At 43.4% G+C, this 21,119-nt stretch overlaps 1 protein-coding gene across 3 annotated transcripts in view; it reads left to right on the top strand.

Moving 5' to 3' along the window:
- Positions 1 to 21,119, top strand: part of IGF1R (insulin like growth factor 1 receptor) — a 900,683-nt gene that overhangs the window by 627,908 nt on the left and 251,656 nt on the right. For all 3 annotated transcript variants that reach the window (XM_085644514.1, XM_085644512.1, XM_085644513.1), the window contains exon 4: positions 11,794 to 12,103. In XM_085644514.1, coding sequence (XP_085500640.1) covers positions 11,794 to 12,103 — 310 coding nt within the window. The remainder of the gene's footprint in view (positions 1 to 11,793; positions 12,104 to 21,119) is intronic.

Here is a 21,119-nt window from a genome sequence, read left to right as displayed (position 1 = left end):
GCACCTGAGTGTCCAGATGTCCTGTTCAGGGTGTAAGGAATAATCTGCATTATTCATCTACCACTTAAATGCTGTTGGAGAGCCAAGCTTGGAAATACTGCTTTCTCTTACCGTTCACTGAAAGAGTTAAACCGCAGAAACGCTCCCAGTTGGTTTATTTGTGACCTTAGTAGTGATCTGATGGCAATCCAATGTGCTCATTAAAGGAAGCACATTTCATCGGTTTATTCTGCCCATCCTCTCCATTCTTTGCTAACACCGCCCCTATCATTTGCATAAACGCTATGGAAGATATGAATGTTTTGCAGGGAAATGGAGCATTGTGGAAAACTTGGCAAAACGTGGGCTTGCCCCAGGAGTGACCGACGTGGCATCAGTCCTGGCGCTGCCTGTGAGCGCACCTGCCAGGCATCTTCTTCCGCTGGCTAAATTTCCTTTCATTTTCTGTTTGTATCGTCGCTGCCTGTCAGTTCCCGTGGGCCTTGGAAACGCGGAACTAACGGGGTCCTACCTGACTGAAGCTGCTGTCGGAGACAGTCTTGCTTAACTGTGCCAAGGCCATGTTCTCTCTTCACATGAGTGAATAGTATTGCTGTAGAGCGCCACGATATGGGCTTACTGACTTACTGACGTAGTCTTATAGCCCACCGCACTTTATTGGCCATTAAAGGACAAGTTTTGCCTCGGGCCGTTTTGTTTCATCCATCTTAATTATCACGTTCTGCTTCAGCTAGTAGTCTTGGATTTTAATCAACCATTCTTTTCAACTCTCTCAATAAATCTGAGTCCTCATCTTTGAAATATTCGGAGATTGGGTTTACTATAAAGCGTATTACTGTCTGCCCTCTTTCAGGCCAGTTAGAATTTGTTCGGATGTTACTTGCTCTCCCATATTCTTTTGATATATCTGCATCTATTACTGCTTTGTTGGCGAGCTGATCATTGTTTTAATTTCCACTTTTTTGTGTTTATGTATCCACTTTTAGTCCCCTCTTTTGTGCGCTCCGGATATCGGGTTTCTCTCATCCCCGGTCTCCCCAATCTGCTGCTATGTCTCATCCCCAATCAGCTGCTATGTCCTCTCCCCGTTCACATTGCACATCTTCCTGCTTTCGCTTATTCACACCAGTACATCCACCGTTTGAATACATTGCCAGTGTTTATTACTAAAACTCTGGTGTTGCCTAGTTTTGAGAAGAAACAAAAGGATATTCCTCCTGATGCTTAAACTTATCTTCTGGGTGAATTCCATTGCATCATTGCTGTTACCTGGATCCTTTCATGATGTATTTGGATCAATATTTCCTTTTCGGGTAAATACACACTACTAAATATCGTAGAACTCTTGTCATTTCAGTAATGAGCACTAGTGGTTTTTTGAGACTTCTCTAAAATTGGAATCTTGGAAAAAGGCTTGTACTGCTTCAGCACTATCTGAATCTGAGAAGACTCGAAGAAAAGACCCTTACCTACAGAAGCTCAGTAAATATAATCTTGCAAACAAATTCTGATTTGTAAGCTGCACTTTTACCCGGACCAGCACAACCTGACAGACGGAGAAAAATTATTTTATGCAATGTGGTCTCGGCCACATAGCATGCCTAGTATACACACACTAAAGTGGAGGAGAAGGGACCAGGGTTATGGGTGACTGAACAGAATTTACCGAGGCTAAAGGTAGAAAAGGCTGTGCTCCTCAGCCAATAGTAGCCTGCCACCAACTGATCCTCGCCCCATAACCTCGCTGAGGAGCCAGCAACTAACAGATTCTCAGAAAGAGGCTACACTTTTGACGCAACCCGTGCCCAGGAGCGCCTAGTGTGCTGTGCTGGGAACATCATCGTACCCAGGGCACAAGTCCTAAAAAAAGAAGTGGGGGGACTAACCTAATTAATCAGTATGCAAGTGGCATCACGGCGTGTGACATTACATCGCGTGACATCACTGGAAGTGACCTCGCAAGAAGTGGCATCAGATCTTAAGCCCTCACATATATGTTTAGCAGGTCTATCATGAGTACATTTGAGCACATTTTGAGTATACTTGCAAACCCTCCTGATTTAGGCAGAAGATTCACACTTTAGTAAGCTTCACGTAAGCCAATGTTGTCCTTTGTCAGCTTAAAGCTTCCTCTACCCATAGTGCGTTAAAAGAAGAAATTGTGATATTTAAAGTATTACAACGCCTTCTCAAGGGTAGTAAGCGTATATAAATGCTATTTATTTTGTGCAAATACTGGGAAAGATCAACATATCTGAGGTTCTTACAGTGCATGTATATCTCCTAAACAGGGACTGAACAAAGTGAAAAGCTGCCTCTCTTAAGTATGTGTGAAGTGCTAACAAGGTGTTAGCCTTTTTTTCTCCTCTGCAGCATTTGCTTTTAGGTGGGAGGCTCCTGACTCCTGTCAGCCAGGAGACTTGAACAAAAGGAGGCCCGATGACCCCTCAGATTCGGCCTTTGTAATGGGGCCAGCAGGAGTCTGAAATAAGAGAGCCTCAACCGGTCCCCTCCTGTTCGTTGTTGCCGATCGAAAGCAGACAATAACGTGCAGGTGCTGCTGAATGTGTCCAGGTGTTTTAAAATTACACCGGGACAAATTCAGCATTTTTTTAGTGGCGCCCAATTTCCTGGCAGGATGGACGGCGTCCACCCTCTGAAAAAAGTGGATGGACACCGTCCACCCGCGTGTACCCCCAACTCGTGCCCTGATCGTACCATTGAGCTGGACCAGTGGCCTCGCACATTATCGACAAACATTGCAAGCTATTGCTTGAAAAATTCAAGCGTGGCAAGGGATCACAGACGTCCTAGCGATCCAAGGCCTTTGGACATCCCACTTAGGAGTGTTTCTGTTTTGTTTTCTGTGAAGTGCCGGTTGTCATGTTTGTCCACTTTGAAAAGAACTAAAGGTGATGGAAATACACAGGCATGTGGGGAGGGGGTGGTCTTCGATATAGACATACTGAGCACAGAAGCACAAGCACCTTGGTTGAGTTTGAGGAAGTTAAAAATATGGAGAGAGGAGAAACAGACTGGTAGCTTGTGTAATCTGTTAAGTCGAAATGTGCATCAATGGAGTCTACCCCAATAGGTTTTATTTAGCAATTTATGACGTTACAACGCATACATTTACAACGCAGTTTTTACATCGCAACATCCTTTACAATGCATTCCATTACATTGCATGCCACTACATCGCATTTTTAGAAACTACCTTTACAACGCATACCATTACATTGCATTTAAGGTAAGTATTGGATAGTATAGGGGTAAAAATTACTAATCTAACTCCAGGGGGTGCAACAGTAGGGTAAGTGTTGGATAGTGTAGGGGTAAAAATTACTATCCTAACTCCAGGGGGTGCAACAGTAGGGTAAGTGTTGGATAGTGTAGGGTTACTATGCATTGTAATGGTATGCGTTGTAATGACATGCGATGTAATGACGGCGTAGTGACATGCAATGTAATGACTGCGTTGTAGTGACATGCGTTGTAAAGCATGTTGCGATGTAATGACTGCGTTGTAAATGTAGTGCGATGTAATGACTGCGTTGTAAAGGTTGTTTCCCTTTATTTTGGCATTTGATATAGCGCCTTTGTTTCCGCTTACCTTTCTCACAATTACTTAGGTTCTGAAGTGTATGCCCTGTGGGTAATCATTACCCACTCCATACACTAGAGATTTATTGTCAAAGATACCCCTTTTTTCAGTCGCAACTTTGGAGAAGTATGTAGTCAGCAGCTCCTGGTTTAAAAAAACCACGCTTCCTTATGTCAAAAAACGTATTACAGTTTTTGATTTGCAAGTGTTTTTGGTAACGCCGGGCATCAGTTTAGTTGTGATCTGTTTCAATTCTGAAGGCAAGTGGCCAGATGGGAGTTTGCTTGGGGAGGACCAGGTTCTACGGTAGGACTCTTAATTGGAACCCTCTTCTCCTGGTGAGAAAGGCATCTCTGACACTCATGCAGAGATCTAGCAGCCCATGTGCTAACATATTGCAGCCAGGGTCCCTGCTCCCTCCACACCCCAACCGAAGAAAGCAGCTTGTGTGCGAACACAGCACCTTCCGTTGCTTTCTTGAGGTTAACTAGATCACGGGATAAGTCATATCCCTTTTTTAATATCTTTACAGAAATTTTTACCTAACATTGACTATTTTTTACATGTTTGGTAGTGGTGTGCGGATGGCTTGCTTTTTGTAGACTGCACTTTTGTTCTCTACATAAGACAGTATACTGCTCCATGACACAACAAAGCAACAGTCACAGTCAGCCTCGTTTAAAAGAATATTGTGGATCCTAAGAAGACGCCATGCTCTCAGTTACCTCAGACACAAGCTGGGCATTGGGCATTGAGCATAACCAAACCATGTGGTTTGTTCCGAAAAAGACCTCAGGTTACACACACTAATCATTGAAGCGCCCATACAACCAAACAAATGCACGAAAGCAGCTTTTTAACGACACTCACATCACTCGTTCAGACTGCAGATGCCAGTCTGTGATTAAATCCTCAGTACCATTGAAAGTACCCAAAATCTGACAGTGCTGCAAGGCCACACTAATCTCAAAATACTGCTATGCAAGTTTTTATTACATAACATCAGGGCTTTTTTATGTGGGCCTGTCCCTCCAGGTCTCAGACCTGGTAGCGCTTAAGAACAGAGATTGAAACGGGTCTGTAGGTCCTTATATTCATGTCTTTGACTTTACTGATAAAAATATTATTGATTTCTGAAAAATCAATGCAAAAAACGAAAAGGGAATCTGTCAGCGGTTTAGCTCCAGTTTATATTTCACATGTTTTATTTAATCTTGCATTCCCTAAGAGGGTTAGCTATTTCCAGGAGGATGCATTTTTTAAATTTTTTGTGTGTAGCATATTGCTTATGTATAGTGCATACTATGAACTGAGTTGCCTCCAGATGCTTGTAATGGGCTTCAGTAGTGTTTACAGCATAGTCTCTCAATTTCAAAATTGAAACCTTTTCAATATTAATTATTTGCAACAAAACCATTGTTGTTACTCATTTAGCTTAAAAAGTTAAAGCCAATAGCCCTGACAGGTTTTAGATGTATGTCAGTTGTTCTGTTATATATCAGGATGAATTAATGGAAAGCTCGGAGAGGCACTAAACTATCGGTCAGTGGTACACTAAAGCAATCACAGAAATGCAGTTACATACTTAAGCCATGCCTTTAATTACAGACCCCACACTTATTTTATCCCACTTAAAGCCCTGCAGAACATTGTTATTATGATAATTGCTTACTATATGAATGAAATTCCTTATTGTAACATAATACCAATCCTTTAACTTGTGCCCCCAAAAAATCTTGGTCTGGCAAATACTACCATCAGATTGCTTTAACCTTCTGCTATCTTTATTTCAATTTCTAAAGCAGTGGTCTTCAAACCTTTTAATGCCACACCCCTACTCTTGTAAAAGTATTTATAGGGACCTCCAGGACAAAAACAAATTCACAGTAAAATCGGCTACTCTTAACCTATTTAACAAGTCAGACATAGCAGTTTTGTTTACTTGTCCTGTTTGAAAATGCAATCAAAAACATGATTGCCAATATGCTATTAGCAAACTGATCTCCCAAAAAGTGTGAAAGTATCCATACTCTGATGGACCTAGAATGTAATTTGGATCTGCCTCCCCTTCTACCCCCCACCCCCCTTCCCTTCCCCAACCTTTTCTTCTATGGGCAGGGCCACTGGAATTACATGGCAGGAGAGGACCTAATTATGAATCAGACTTGAGCAAATTATGCAACAAGAAAAGGCAAATTATGCATCTTAATACGGCACAATTTGTAAACGTATTACTTCAATATTTCGTCATTTTTTACACTTGGTAACACTGTCTAGGCATTGGTTGCACCTCATTAATTAGCAGATAAAGCAGCAATAAGCAACAGAAAGGTGACCAATCCAGCTTTGCAGAGGGCCTCCCACTGCATGGCAACACGTTTGCTGAATTTTTAGTAACTTGTGAATCGTTTGAGTTAGAAACACACATTGTTTTTTGTTGTTAATCCATCATCTGTGCATGATTTGAAAATGATATATGACAAATTTCGAATTGTGCGGCCATGGCGATTTTTTCATATTTCCAGTGGCCCGACAAAAACATTACAGATAAAATGGCCTGTTACAGAGTAGCTCACTGCCACTGTTTTAATTCTTTAAAAACACAGCGCCGTTTTCAGCATGTTTGTCTTGGTCCCTCAAGGGCATCGTCAGTGCTCCTCTTGGCGAGAGCCTGGTTTGCCTTCTGAGATCAATTCGATCCCCTCCGCATGGCCTGCCCCATAGTTTGGAGATCCCTGGAACAGAGGAGGAGTGGAATCACGCGACGGCATAGCGTGCAGAGTGGTTTCACTGGATTAATGGTACTTTGGGTGCCGCATGGTTTCTCGACTGCGTCTCCTTGGCTCATTTCATAAAATGTGTGCACATTTTTTTCTGAATGTCAATTCTTTTATAATACGGTTGTAGTGAAGAACACTGGTTTCTACAACTATGTTTATTTCATGTTCAAGTGTCATATGTAATAAAATGCATATATATCATTCTGCATGGAATTTGTATTTTCAGTTTCTTTCCATTGCGCTCTGATGTTTCAGTGGCCTGTGCTAACCAAAACGACACAAAAACTATTGTTCATGTGTTTATAATATTTCAGAGGGGTATTTACACAGTGGCAAGAGTAGTGAGTATAGGGCACCTCTCCTTTCCGCTATCAGTAATCATTTGTGAATATTAATACACCGTGATCATTTCTTTATGAATTTCTGGGTTGTCTGATACTCCTTGGTCTAGGCTACTCTGAGGATGACTGTTCTCGTCAAATAGGATGTTCGCACTTGGGTTCAGTTGCTTGCGGACTCCCTGCTTGTCTGTCCTCGTAGTGACATTCCTGTTCTTTCTGATGGTTTTCACCACTGACCCGTCCTTGACTACGGTGCTTTAGACACTCTTGGCTGAATTGTCGTTTGATTTACGACCTCTGACACACTTAGAATGAGGCCTTTTTAGGTCTCGCCTGAGCCAGCGCTTTAGCGCTGCTCTCGCGAGAGCTTTTGTAAACGGGGGATTTGAAAGTGCAAACTAGTGCTTTCAGGCCACCAACTACAGTGCATGTGCGCCGGGCGCGCGCACCATTTGGCAGCCTGCGTGATCATTTCGCGGCCGCTTTGATGTTCTCAATGAGCCGCGCGGCCACTGAGAACATCAAAGCGGCCGCGAAAGTGCTCACCATTTGCCACCCCATCCCTTATCCCATTTCCTGCTTGTTTCACAATGGCCACAGCTTGTTTACGTACCCCATGCGCGGTGCCGCGTCCTCCTGTCGCCATCTCCCTCAGTTGCTGCCGGGGCCGTCCAACGTGTCGATAACGCAACTAGTGCTCATATAAGCACACAGATCCTTCAGGTGTAGTTTGCGCTATATAAAACTAGTTTCTCGCTTACCCGCTGTTGCTCATTCCCTTTATAAATATCATTAATGTGCTCCGTGTGCGAGCAGTACCCGTCCGTCTTACCTTTGCTCCCGCCCACTCCCCCGTCCCTCCTCTCTCCTTCGTCCCTCCTCTCTCCCTTTTCTGGGCACATTATAATTTTTTGTTTGTTTGTTAAATATTTTTTTCAATCAAAAATGCACCAGCATACAAGCTGATCTCCTATTTCCACTGCGCGTCTCCTATCTTCACACTATAAGGACAGCATCTGCCTGAGGTCTCTCGCGCTCCTCCTCTCAGCACGCTGTCGTAGCTTTATTTCCTCCAGCAGGCCCACTTGGCTTTTCTTCAATCGCTGCACGGGCCGGTCGTTCTTCCTTCTGGCATATTTAATACTTCCTCCCTCTGCCTTTCCGTTTCGTTCTTACTCTCCCTTTTCTCTTAATTTAACTCCATACATATTGAATTATGAAAAAAATTCCATCCTGTCCTGTTTCTTCAGTGCCGGGGGCTCCAGTGTTGTGTTAATTTTACATTTCACGTATTTTTTTTTTTTCGTTCCACCCTCTGTGCTTGATTTATCTCGGCAATTCAAGGCCAGCCTTCGCAGTTCCCAAGGGGAAAAGAAAATCAGCTCAACTGAAGAGCGACATTCCTGCTTTGAAGTCGGCTCTCAGGGTGAAACAGTAAATCAACCCAAAGGCACTGCAGTCAGAGACTTTGCATTAACATCGGGGCTTTAAGTGGGATGAAAAAGCTGGCGGGTCTCTCATAGGGGCGTGGCCGATATAATTCCGGGCGGGTTTAACAATCATTTGCAATACAATAGGTCTCGCATTTACGCGAGTTTGGCATTATAAATGACAATGCCTTTTATTTATGTTTTAAAAACCAAAACATAAATAAAACGCATTGTCATTTACAATGCTAATAGCTCAAATGCGCGTAAATTCGAGACCTATTGCATTGCAAATGCTTGTTTTTAAATTTCACCGGTCCTCGTGATGGCCCTGTTATTAAATCGAAATGCTGTTGAACGAAATGGTGATATGTCCATAGCTGTCTCTATAATCTTCAAACATTCGGTACAAAACTAAATTTTTATTTATTTTATTTTTCGTCATCTGGATTTTCTCGTGTCTTAGAGCATCAATTGTATTTCTCCCATTCAATCACAATGTATCTGACAAGTTGTTTCCTTGACACATCAAGTCTGTTTTTATCCACCTATATAAAGTTATTGCCATAATGGCACGCGTTTTCTTCATAATAAAGAATTTTCTAAGCAGGTCCAGTAACCACTGTTTAAATCATTCATTGTATTTTATAGTCATCCTTTTCTAAAGTGGGGGGTCCCAAACAAGAATACCTTTTTATTAGGCGGTGGTCGACTAACACTTACTATTGAAACTAGCAACAGTTGTTGAACAATATCTGACCATGCAGGAACAGCCTCTGTAAGGTTTTGCTGCAACTAGACTGCTTTGAAAATAGTCTACTCTTGCTAGAACTGGACTCTGAATTATTGGTGCATGCCTGACGATAAATATGGCTTGACTAAGTACCATGCTATGGAAAACACTCTATCGTGATGGTGAGGAGGCTTTATCTAGTTCTTCTCTTCCTCTCGATCACAGACTTACCGAACAACACCCGCCATTTAGTAACCATTTCCAGATCTTGCTCTGCGCCTAAGCTAAATCCATCCTCTTCTAAATAGTCTTCTGTTGCCTCTTTTTTGGCAAGCAAATGGGAATTGATCTCCCTCTCTGTATTCTGCAATATTCATGTTTATTCACACATTAAGTAATGTCTCCCCCCTGCCACATTAAGATTTGCGGTAAGTTTCTATTGTAAAAACGTCTCATGGCAAAACTACTATTAGAAACATCCTTTGACAGTTCGGACACAAGTTTTTGTATGACATGTAAGTGCACATGAACCTTGTAATGTCTGTTGCAAAACAAGATGTAACAAAATGTGAACATAGGAGATGCATTAAATGCCATAGGCGTAGCAAAAATGTCACTCATCGGATACTTTCCAAAGCCTCTCTTATTGGTACATTGTAATCTTGACCTTCCCTTGGAAGATCGTAGTGTGGCAGAGGTTGAATATGGCCTGTATTTTGCTTGTGTTATTATTCTAAGGTTTCTTTCTGGTTCTGTGTTACGCTCTTAGATTGGAAGTCTGCCCTCATTTATTGGACTGTTCTTAGAGCATGATAACCTTTATAGGTCTCGCCTACGAGGCACACTCCTCTCTACTCTGTCACTCCACTCTACTCTAAGGTATGTTCTGTTTTCCCTTTTCCATTATAGGCACTTTCCTGCAGCTTGGGCTTAGAACTCAAATAGCTGGCATTGGATTGGTAGAGCCCTCAACAGGATACTGTCCTGTTGTACTCCTTGTTATTCGTCGCTAGATCCACCTATCAGTTAATAGACTCATTCACCCTCAGCCATCAGTCCATAAATCTATTGTTGTATTTACCCCCACACGTATGCTTCTACCTACCTGTTTGTGCATGTATGCTTCTGTCCCATGTATGTTTTCTGTGTGCCTGTGTTTTTTGTGTGTTCACAATATTGGCTTGTGTTACTGTTTGGTTTTGTGCATTTCACCGATGCATGTATGTGTGCTGCTCTGTTGGGATTAATTTATATATTTGATGTGTGTGTGAGCGCATTTGTTGCCCTGTGTTTCACTGCTGTTTGTCCCTGTTTGTAGGCTTCACAACGAAGCCACATCTGCTGGCTTTCTCAATGTGTGTTCCATTTGGCTGCCTTTTAAGTAGTCTTTCTCATTCAATTTTTAATGCTTTTATTGGAAAAGGTGTAGTGTGAGAGCCTTTGTAGTTATCATTATCTAGAATACACACGTAGATTATATTGGATGATTATTACATTAAAGGATTCGAAAGTGTTCTGTACGCTTCCTTACACTGATCAAGTTAGGAGAGCAGTCATCTCTCTCGTAAATGTGAAAGCAGTCGATGGTTAGTTGAACTTCAATAAAGCAACTTGTTTTTCAAGGAAAAGTACACTGAGCAACATAGCTACTGGATTCCCTGTAGATCCACCTTCCAAACTTGTTACTAACATCAATCATATTTCAACAAAAAAATTAAGGAGTGGAAGAAGCAGAGCATTAGAGTGTCTTTTACAGGAATAGAACTGCCACTTTTGTTATTAACTAATAAAATACAAGCTGTTAAATATACCATTATTCTTATTTTAACTAACTGCCGAAAACTTTGCAAAATGTGATTCTTCTGTTCAGCAGTCGTAGAATTTGTAGCTGCAAGCATATATTTTTTTAAAAGAGGGGTCACTGAGGTCAAGTATCTTCTCTTCATGGGGATAGCTATGTTTCGTCTTGTTTGAGTGTGTCTTACCTGCAGATTGGGACCTCAGACTGGTCCATCAGCCTTGACTACAATACTCTAGCACAGGCTTTGCTGCTCGCCTTCGTCTTGAGCCACAGTGAAACCAGATCTATTTTTATGAGTCTACTGTTGTGCAGCGGAGCTAGAAAACAAACACTTAAGGAATTTAAAAGCATGTTTCATAAGTATGTTTTTACAATTAAAAGCATTTTTCCTATGTATGTTTTTACATAGCTCCTGGTCCGTTGGTAGACTAGGCCACCAGGCCATTGGAAGATAAGCAGAAAAAAATCATATCACTGTTACAAATAAATTGGGTTGCAAGTTGGAAATTAGATTGAAGGTGGAAAATTGTAATATACTGTTATTTGGCATTTTTGGGTAGCATACTACTCTGTGTGTGCCCCCTTACCCTGTGTCTGTACCACGACCCCAGCTGATCATGAGTGTGCATGTTCTACAGCTTTCTGTGGCTACCATGTTAGGCGTATAATGTGTCAAAGTCAGTTACGCAATCTCCACAGTCCACAACCTCCATCTTGTGAGTCACCTCAGTATCCATGTCCTACTGCAAAGGCCGTGAATGGTGGTTGTGTGATTCTCTGTGATCCTCTGCACAGCCCACAACCAAGATAGTATATTCCAATATAATGTTTAAAATTTTACTTTATTTTTGTGGTATTGTTTTCAGCAATTAATAATTGAACAAATACATGGACGTGCTGATGTGCAATATTGCCAGGTAATTTGTTTGTACTTGCCATTGTAGGTTGAGTGAGGTCTACTCGCCTAAGACTTACAGTATCTGTTTTGGCATTTCCAATTCGTAATTTGTTTTTGATTAAAAAGTAAGCGCCCTGTCGTCGTCGTATATTAAAGAAGGGGGACGTTCTCATTTTGCTTCTTCAGTCCTGTTTTCTTTTCCTTTTCAGTTTGCCCTCCGGAATGCGGGAAGGGTGCATGCACGGACCAGAAGCAGTGCTGCCATGCGGAGTGCCTGGGAAGCTGCAGCATGCCCGACAACGACACGGCCTGCGTGGCTTGCCGCCATTTTTTCTATGAAGGACGCTGCTTGGCCACCTGCCCACCCAACACATACATGTTTGAAGGATGGCGCTGCGTGTCGCGAGAGTTTTGCGCCAGAGTCCCCTCCTCGGACACGGACTATGAGCCGTATGTGATTCACAAGGGTGAATGTATGCCGGAGTGCCCATCAGGATTCACTCGCAATGGAAGCCAAAGGTAATATATGCTTTCTTTAAGTTCTGCAGTGCCTGAGGGGGTGCAAGTGGCTGAAAGGAAGGGTTTGGGTGCTATTACCTCCATTCTAGTACTTCAAATGGAAATACAAAGATGCAGGTACTTCACATACCAGAGCACCTGCTTGCTACTGAAAAATGCCGGTACTCCTCAATTATAAGTATTGCATCCAATATCCTCTGTAATCAAGCAATGACATCAAGGAAAGAAGTTAATATATATTCCTTTTAACATGTATGCCAGCAATCTAAAAACTTTTGTGCCAAAACGCAAATTAAAAACGGATATGCATATAAGGTGCTAGTGCCTCAATACATTGACAAGAACTCACTCGACAGGCTCAGTCCTGAACAATAAAAATAGCACATTTGAATATATACAACTATTGACCCATGTGCGCAGAATCAATAGGAGGTACTCTATTCCTTAAATAACTTTTTCCATTGTCTAAGGACTCCTGAAAGGAAGCTTGCCACTCCAAAGCAAATCATGGTGGGAAGATTGCATTTGTAAATACAACAACGCAGGCCTTACTTGTGCAAATTGGTTGTTTCTTAACAGGATAATACATTTACGCCTCAAAGTACAATAAGAATCACAAAAAATATATAAAGTGCGAAGTGCCCTGCTCCAAAAAATTGTCAGAGGCAGGGCATTAAGGTCCCTGGCTTCGAAAATCCATTGGGAACTGCTAAAACCCTATTAATGGAATTAAGTCTGAATCTAGTCAGTAAAAATTATGATGGGTGTTGTTAACAAACGACAAGTAGGGTTCTCCCCGTAAACTTGTTTTCAGCAATATGTTGTCACACAGTGGGTTTAGCAAGTTCCTTGTCATCCCTTTCACCAAGCCGCCTGGCCAAAAACATGTTTTTGATGACCCACAAATCACTAGGGTTTAATGGTCTTGGGTTAATAAACAGACCTAAACAACCTAACCTCCTTAGCTGCTCCTTAACATATCCTATCCATGGGATACGCAAAGCCCCCTCACGGGCACTACAATCCTGTATTACTAGCTGATTCAGGGTGGAAACAGGACTTATCCACTTTCTCAACCAGCATGTTATGGGTGCCACAGCGATATGGTCAAATATGTAGCCCACTCCAAGCTCTTTATGAATCCTAAAAGTGAGGGTGCTAGTCGTAACAGCGAGAAGTCTGCACAGAAATGTATTCTGAACTACCCACCTGCAGTTTTCTGGCATCTTTGTACCCCCACATATTACACCCATAGCTTTCCATAGAAATCCATTTAGTAGTGCGGGCACAGGTTTGACCCTTAGTATCTTGGCCATGGTAGCACCTCCGGCCTTCGCTAATATATTCTTTTTAAGGGCTCTTTGAGTAACTCATGATCCTCTGTTGTCAAACAACACCCGCAACTAGGAGATGGTAGAAACTTTAGTAAGCTCTAACCCCCCTACAGAAAAACTTGCACACAGTGGCCTTCTGACTACCAATAGTCATAGTATGAGATTTAGTAAAATTGGTAGACAGATCTAAGGAATCAATAAAAGCAATTCAAATGTTTTGGAGAGCCACAGCAGTCTGTGCAAGCAGCACCGCATTGTCTGCATATAACAATGTGGGTATTCATTTGGTGCACCCCCCAGAAACATCTCTACAGCTCGCTGTCAATACATCCCCTTACTTGTTAATATATAGGGTAAACAGCGGGGGAGCCAAAATACACCCATGCCTTACCCCATCTCTTAACCCCCTAGGAAGCAGACAAGCTACCATTCTAATTATACCTTACCAAAGCTGTGAGATTAGAATGGGAGGTATGTAAGAAAGCCACCAAATCTGCATCCATACGCAGGCCCAAGAGGACTGGCCAGAGCTTGGATCTATTAACACGGACAAAAGCCGATGTTAAATCCATAAAAGCCATGTGCAGGCAACCCCTCTTGGCTGTAGTATATTTTCCCACAATCAAATGTAAATTGGATCCAGTGTCCCTCTTCCGTGCCTAATACCATACTGGAGATCCAAAATAAACGTATAATTGTCAAGCCAGGAGGTTAAGCGCTCGAGGACAACCTTCCCCAAAATTTTTGCAGCAAAATCGAGAAGGGAAATGGGGCGGTAACAGGCTGGATCATCCCTTGCCCCTTTTAAAAAAATTAGTAAGATCATAGCTTTAGACCAGGAAGAGGGGGAACCACACATTCAGGCCGCGTCGAAGAGACATGTCAAAACTTTAGCCCAGGTCGAACGATCAGCTTTATAAAGATCTGGGGAACCCCATCCTGACCTGGCGCATCTCCCCCTGCCGAGTCCAGGATGGATTTATGCACCCTTCCAGCGTTAAAAATCAGAGGTGAGGTTGCAGTCCCTGGTTCCCACTGGGTATCAGGCTCTCTCATGACCTCCTCGCTATAAATCCCTTCAAAATGTAGGACCCATCTCTCTGAGGCAATAGTACAGTCCACACTAGAGCTTGCTGAGCCAAAAAAGTAAGTGTTATTTACTATTTCCCAAAATTTAAAACTGTTAGCTAACATGCTGGCCTGGCACAGGTTTTCCCATGCCTGCCCCCTAATGATCTTTTTCCTCTGCTGGGTTGCAGATTTGTAAGCTTTCATGCATGCCCTAATCTTGTCCTCGTCCCTATGCTGCTACCTGAGTGCAGCCATTAGGTACCTATGGTTCTTGGAACAGTTACCATCAAACCATCCTTCTTTATTTCCATTAATCTTTTGCCTTTCCTATGTTCCGCTATCAAAAATAATGCAATGTCACCCGCATTTGCTAAATATAAATTCTCTAAAAAAGCCTCTGGGATCACCATGTCCCACTTCAGCCTACAGACTTGGTCCCTTCTACTGACACTATTAAGAATATTACCCTCCTTCCTATTTATATCTAGATTCCAGGCCATTTCCAGCTTTATGGGGTTATGATCACTAAAGTTGTTCTAGGAGACCCTCACTGCATTAACTGCAGGAACCAGAGGGACAGATAACATAATAAAATCAATAGTTGAGGAACAACCCCTACCAGAAAAAGAAATGGGGCTATTTCACCCTCCCCCAACTGTTCCTGGCAGTGCAAGTTGTTGACCGCTAGGAGCTCCTCCAAATGAAGACCTCGTTTGGTATGTTCAAAATGGTTGACCGGAAAAATTGCATCCAAAGGGACCTTTCACAAAGTTACCTAAGATTATAGGTTGAAAATAAGAGGCCCTCGTCTCCCCGTAATGTTCCAAAAAACACTCTAATGTGGCAATATGTTCAATATCTGCACTAATACAAAAGGAATTATAAAAATGTACTACCAACAAAGGGGGATTGTTTTTGAACATCAACTCTACTGTCAGCAAGTTGGGTGAATCACTTTCCACCACGCTTGTGGTGCATGAAATTTTGAGAGAAACCGGGACATGAAGGCCTCCCTAAGCATGCCCTGCCAGAGAAGGGGACGCAACCTTAAAAATCGTTAAAAAGAGGAAAATCCACCCATATACAAGGATTTTCCAGTGTCCCGTGTTTCCTGCAGAGCAACTATATGATAACCCACAAGAGTTTCGAACCATTTTATGGCATCTCTTTTGGCCCTCTTACCTGCAATATTCCATGTCATAACCCTCATAAAAGAAGGAATTAGAGGAATAGGGGCTGCATGATGGGACGGAATGGGTACTGTATCTGTCGGACCTGGGGTCTGGCAGCCCATCCTGTTGTGACATCTGTCAATCGTTGTCATCTAGCCCTATCAAGGGTGTGAAGCTATTGCCAAGAGAAATATCTGTCCTGGCTCACTCACTTTGAAACATCTTGAAGGGCCTGGGGGCAGACTGACCACTGCTGCCCAGGAAAAAAGGTGTGGCATGAAAATATTGCAGAGGAACAGTCTTGATCTTTGTACTCGCGTCCGGGGAAGAGTTACTCTGGACCAGGACTATTGTATATCTAGGATGACTTAGATTGACTACATCGCAATTCCCCTCAGTGTCACCTTAAAACCACTCTTCTTGTGTGGTGAAAGAAGAAGCCCTTTGATTATGGCACTATCGCACCAGTGTTTGACCTGTGCATATGGTCTACAGTGGAATATCTAATGCCTTGATTAATAGGTGGAACTCCCTTCAAAATAGCAACCAAAGGTTCTGACTGGAGATGGCTGCAGGGAGGTAGTGTCACCCATTCGTGCCATACGAGACCTACTCAATATGGGTGTAGTAACTAACGGACTGAAGTGTGCCTCTAGGGATATCTTCCTGACTGGGAACAGTTACAGCATGCTTAACAAATTTTAACCCTGAACCATAAACGCTCCCTTGAGTGATTGACATAACACTCCGGGCCCCAGGTGCTAGGCGACTATGCTTACTAGAGACACCCACCCCCCGACCCCAAAATCAGAACAATACTCAAAATGAGGGCCCAGCCTGACAACTGAATCCCACGACCGCTGTCATGGCTTTCCTATTAGGAGCACTTAAATCAGAAAGGGACAACAAACTGAGCTTGGCCTCTATCCCTTCAAGCCGCAACAAAGTAGGGGACGGCATGCTTTTAAACATTCTTTCAAGCCTAGGAAGTATCTTGTCTATTACATGATCTGAGTCCGAGTTGGCCCACATAACTGAAGAAACCACCATCTTGTGCAACTGGGATGCTCTCTTCCCCTGGCCCTCTTCCTTTGAACTGGGGGTTCAACTAGCATGGTGTCAACATCTGATAAAATCTCTGTGGCCTCAGCATCTGTAGTTGCAGGGGGTAACATGTCTTCTAGCAAGGTACCAGGTGCTCCCTCTGAGTCAACAAGGGGGAGGTAATCACTGAGTACTTCTCTCCTTCTTCAGAGAAGGTCTCCTTTCAGTCAGGGCTATTTCCTTGGAGATGACACTTGCTGCTCTGACCAAAAACGAGTCTCTAGTAGTAATAGTGTCTTCCCCCAGATGTGCCTACATTCATCTTTCTTTTGACTATAATCACTTATGTTTGGCAGTATGGATGCCAACGGGTACACCTGATAATGACCAATAAACCACATTAACCACTGACGGGCACGACCTATGTTGGCCATAACAGGCCCCCTCCAGTGGACACCAAACCCCTTATAAGCTCCTTGGGGAATAGTCAGTAGAAGCAGGCAAAATAAAAATATCAGTAGCTCAATATTGATGAGCCAAAGAGAGGAACCAAGAGGGGTGGCTCAGCCCATCCTCGACCGGACGCGGACGGGCCTGGTCTTGGCCCGGACACCTCCCTCGCGACGGGAGCCCCAGTGGATTTTTGTAGAGCGCCTACGGGCTCCGGTCACCTCCAGCTGGCGGTGTCATCGGTTTCCTGACGCAAAGTCACCTGGGGCTTCTAGTCTGCCCTGGCCAATCCTCTGGCCTGTGCAGACAAAGCACCGACAGATTTTTGTAGAGCGCTTCCAGACGCAAGCTGACGGTGTCAGCGGCTTCCTGCCAAGCGCAGCAGATTTTTGTAGAGCACCTCTGGGCGGGCAGTGTCGGCTGCTTTCTGCCGCAAAGTTATCTGGGGCTTGTAGTCTACCCCCCCGGCCTCTCCTCAGTATGCAGTGAGTTTGCTGAAATAGTTGACCAGACCTTGAGTGTATACTGCTTCATCCATGACCTTCGCAATTTTCAAAACAGACTTAAAATCCTATTTTCTCTTACTTGTCCGTTAGTTTGCTGCTGTGCTGAACATAGTGCATGCAGAGCAAAGCTTCAGTGCTTTCAGTGAATCAGCGGTGGCATGGTTTCTCTAAAGAGAAAGGGATATTAGCTCTCCTAGTATGTCACTCTGTAGTCTACCAAGGTAGCGAATAACATCCATTTGCTGCCATAGTGTAGTACAGTCAATTTCTACTATGAAAGGGTTTTCATTTTTCTACCCTGTCGCTGTGTGCTCAGACTTACATAGGGCAGATGAAAGAGAGACCTGGTGAGAGAGGAAGACAGAGACAAAGAGAGATGCATACAGACAAAGAGAAAGACTTAAGGTACAGAGAGAGCAAGAGGAACCCAATATTCCTTTTTAAGCAAATTATATTGTATTTCAAAGGGATTTTAGTTGGCAAGATACTTATTTGTATGCTTCCTTCTAGCACCATAATGCTGCCTCAAAGCACTGAGGGAAAGGGACATGGTGAAAGGACGGAAGAGCACAAGAATGAGGGATCGAGGATTAGCTTTGTTTTTTGGAGTAGATCTTTGCAAGCCATTCGTATGTCACTGGGCAGAGTAACTGCCACCTCTGGTCAAAAGGTAGGAAGTTAAGGAAAGAAGTAGTGATAAGAGCAAAAGGGATCAGACGATGCTGGAAATGTTATAATTTGGGAGTGGGTGACTACCCACCACAAGGAATAATCACAACCCTTGTCAGGGTGACCCCTCAAAGTCACTAAATTAACCTAACCTCAACACCCTGGTAGCTAAGGCACAGAGCAGCCAGGCTTAACCTACAGCAATGTGCAAAGTATTTATGCAGTACTAAAACAAGAATAACGTCCAAAAGCAAAACTATAAAAATCCCAAACAGAATTAGAAAAACGTGAGTAAAATGTAATAAACAAAATGACACCAACATGACAAAAACCCCAAAAGGGAAACAGAAGACATTATTTTTTTACGTTTTAAAATATGACTTGAGCCAAGAAGTAGAAAGTTGAATGATAGTCAATGGGACCGAGGTGCAATTTTGACACTGGCCATGATAGAGCGTGGTTCGGATACACCAACCAGGTTCATCTTGGTCAAAAATGTTACCTTTTGATTTATCCTTTAAGCCTCAATCAGCCACAGAAGTAATCTTCTAAAGCCCCCAGGACCTCAGCAGAGGCAATTTCAGGCTCACAGGGTGTCATGGAGAGGCCAACAGCAGGGTCCAGTCATGGTCCTGGTGCCAATGCCTAGTGTGGCAGTTGCTGGAAAGGCCTCCTGTAGCCTGTTTCATCCCCGTAGCTTGAACAGGTCAGCCCTATGACCCCTGGAGTCCATTTCCTGGTCCTGGGTGCAAGAGGGAGCAGGTCCAGTCCTTTAGGGCTCCTTCCAGGTCACAGACAGCAGGCCCAGTCCTATTCTGTTCTTCCTTAGATCCAGGGGTATTAAGCGGTAGCCTGGGGATGGCACATTTATGCTTGACACAAGACAGCACGCCCTAACCAATAGAGTAAAAGTTCCCATGGCCAACTCTACCCACTTTGGCCATTTTCAAGATGGCAAAAATCTTCGACAATGCTAAACGTGGGCTCTGAGGGCTGGGTGTGTGTGTGTGGAGAGTGTACTATAATAAGCCTGGTATCACTCCACATCTAGCACTAACATTTAGTTTGGGGCCGCCACTGTACCCACAATAAACCCAGATACAGAAGTCTGTTAGAACAAAAATATAGCTTTCCAGAAACCAGATAATGATACACAATAATTGTTTTGGCATGCTGTACCCTTCCTTTCAAGTGCATCCCAGGGTTATATGTAAAACCGAGTTACAGAAGTCTGATAGGATAAAGCAGGTCCTTCAGCAACCAGACGGTGAATATTCAAAAAATATTTTTTGCATCCTGTGCTCTGCCTTTCAAGTGTGCCCCAAAGTGTTTTATGCACGTGCTGCAGATCTCTCAAGCAGGATTTGACACTGTAATGTCAAAGGATGCTCACAGCCCCCACTGTGCATATTCGGTGATGTTCAGAGGCGTCATCTCTGTCCATTCAGGTCAGCCTATTGTTTGTTCTGGGCGTGCATTACATGCCTTTTCACACCTATTCAAATGCTATTCCCTCACTGGAAGTTGACAAAGGATTAGGCTCGGTAATCTTCAGACTGTAAAGGCAGGTAAAGGGTAGCTTTCTAAAAGTCTCTTCTCCTTAATAGTTATTAAAATCTGACTTCACTATTGAATTGCATTTTTAATAATTAAACAATCATGTGTAATAAGGTTTCTAGTTATTCACATTCCTGAGATATAGTATTAGGATTTTAATCTGTACTCTGATTTTCTACATAGGACAGCTAGGCCTTCTACAGTAAAAACAAAAAAAATAGCTTTTGGGTGCTAGCCACTGTAAGGTCATGTTAACATTCAATTTCTACATGTCTTGCTTTTAAATACCATGCACCCTGCCTTGACAACTACAAGGCCTACACAGGAGTGACTTATTCATATTTAAAAGGGAGATTTTGACCTGTCAAAAGGGTTTAGTTTTACAAGTTGAATTAAAGATGTTACGCTGCTACAGTCTGACTACTTGACTAGGCCTGAATCCATGTTTTACCATGCCACTACAGTGGATGGCACAAAATCGGTGCCACAGTCCACAAGTGACATTTAACTTACAGTGCCTTGGTACACGTTGTACCATATTCTAGGTAGTTATAGGTAAGTTTTTTTTTTTTTTTTTTTTTTTTTTTAAACTTTTTTTATTGAGTTTTGAAAAACAGAACAATGCAAGAATATCGGCTGTACAGATCTGTAGGCACAAGTGCGGAGATACATCATTACACTCTTCCCTCATATATAAGCAGCAGTTCGATTGTATGACAGCAGACCATAGATAGACCCCCCATCCAGAGCCCACCCTTCTCCGCCCGTGCCCATCGAAGGGAAATGATTCAGTCAGGACTCCCCAACCATCTGCAGTGGGCACCCCCATGGTCGGCACATCTCCACCTATGCAGCCCGCGCAGCGTGCACTCATTCCCCCCAATTCCCCACAGGGAGGACCATCAGAGCTACCCCACCCCTGTGGGTACTATTCCAGAGCTGGCACGCGGTGGGGAAGCGCTCGGGAGGTTAGCGATATAGGTCTTGTAGGGGCCCCAGATATCCTTGGGACGCGCAACTGCAGGGAGGAGACTAGCATATATCTCGCTGTTTGTGCTGCAATAAGCCATTGACGTGAGCCACGTCTCGGCAGTGGGGGCCGACCTACCGCCCCAATGCTTTGCCACCTCCCTCTTGGCGAGCAGCAGGCCCAGGGAGGCAAGCCTGCGGACGCCCTTGGGGAAGTTCACTGTATAGCCCAGTAATGCAACCT

The sequence above is a fragment of the Triturus cristatus genome, chromosome 3_1 (assembly GCF_964204655.1).
Source record: "Triturus cristatus chromosome 3_1, aTriCri1.1, whole genome shotgun sequence".
Taxonomy (NCBI): Eukaryota; Metazoa; Chordata; class Amphibia; order Caudata; family Salamandridae; genus Triturus; species Triturus cristatus.
This window is presented reverse-complemented; position numbering and strand designations above follow the sequence as displayed.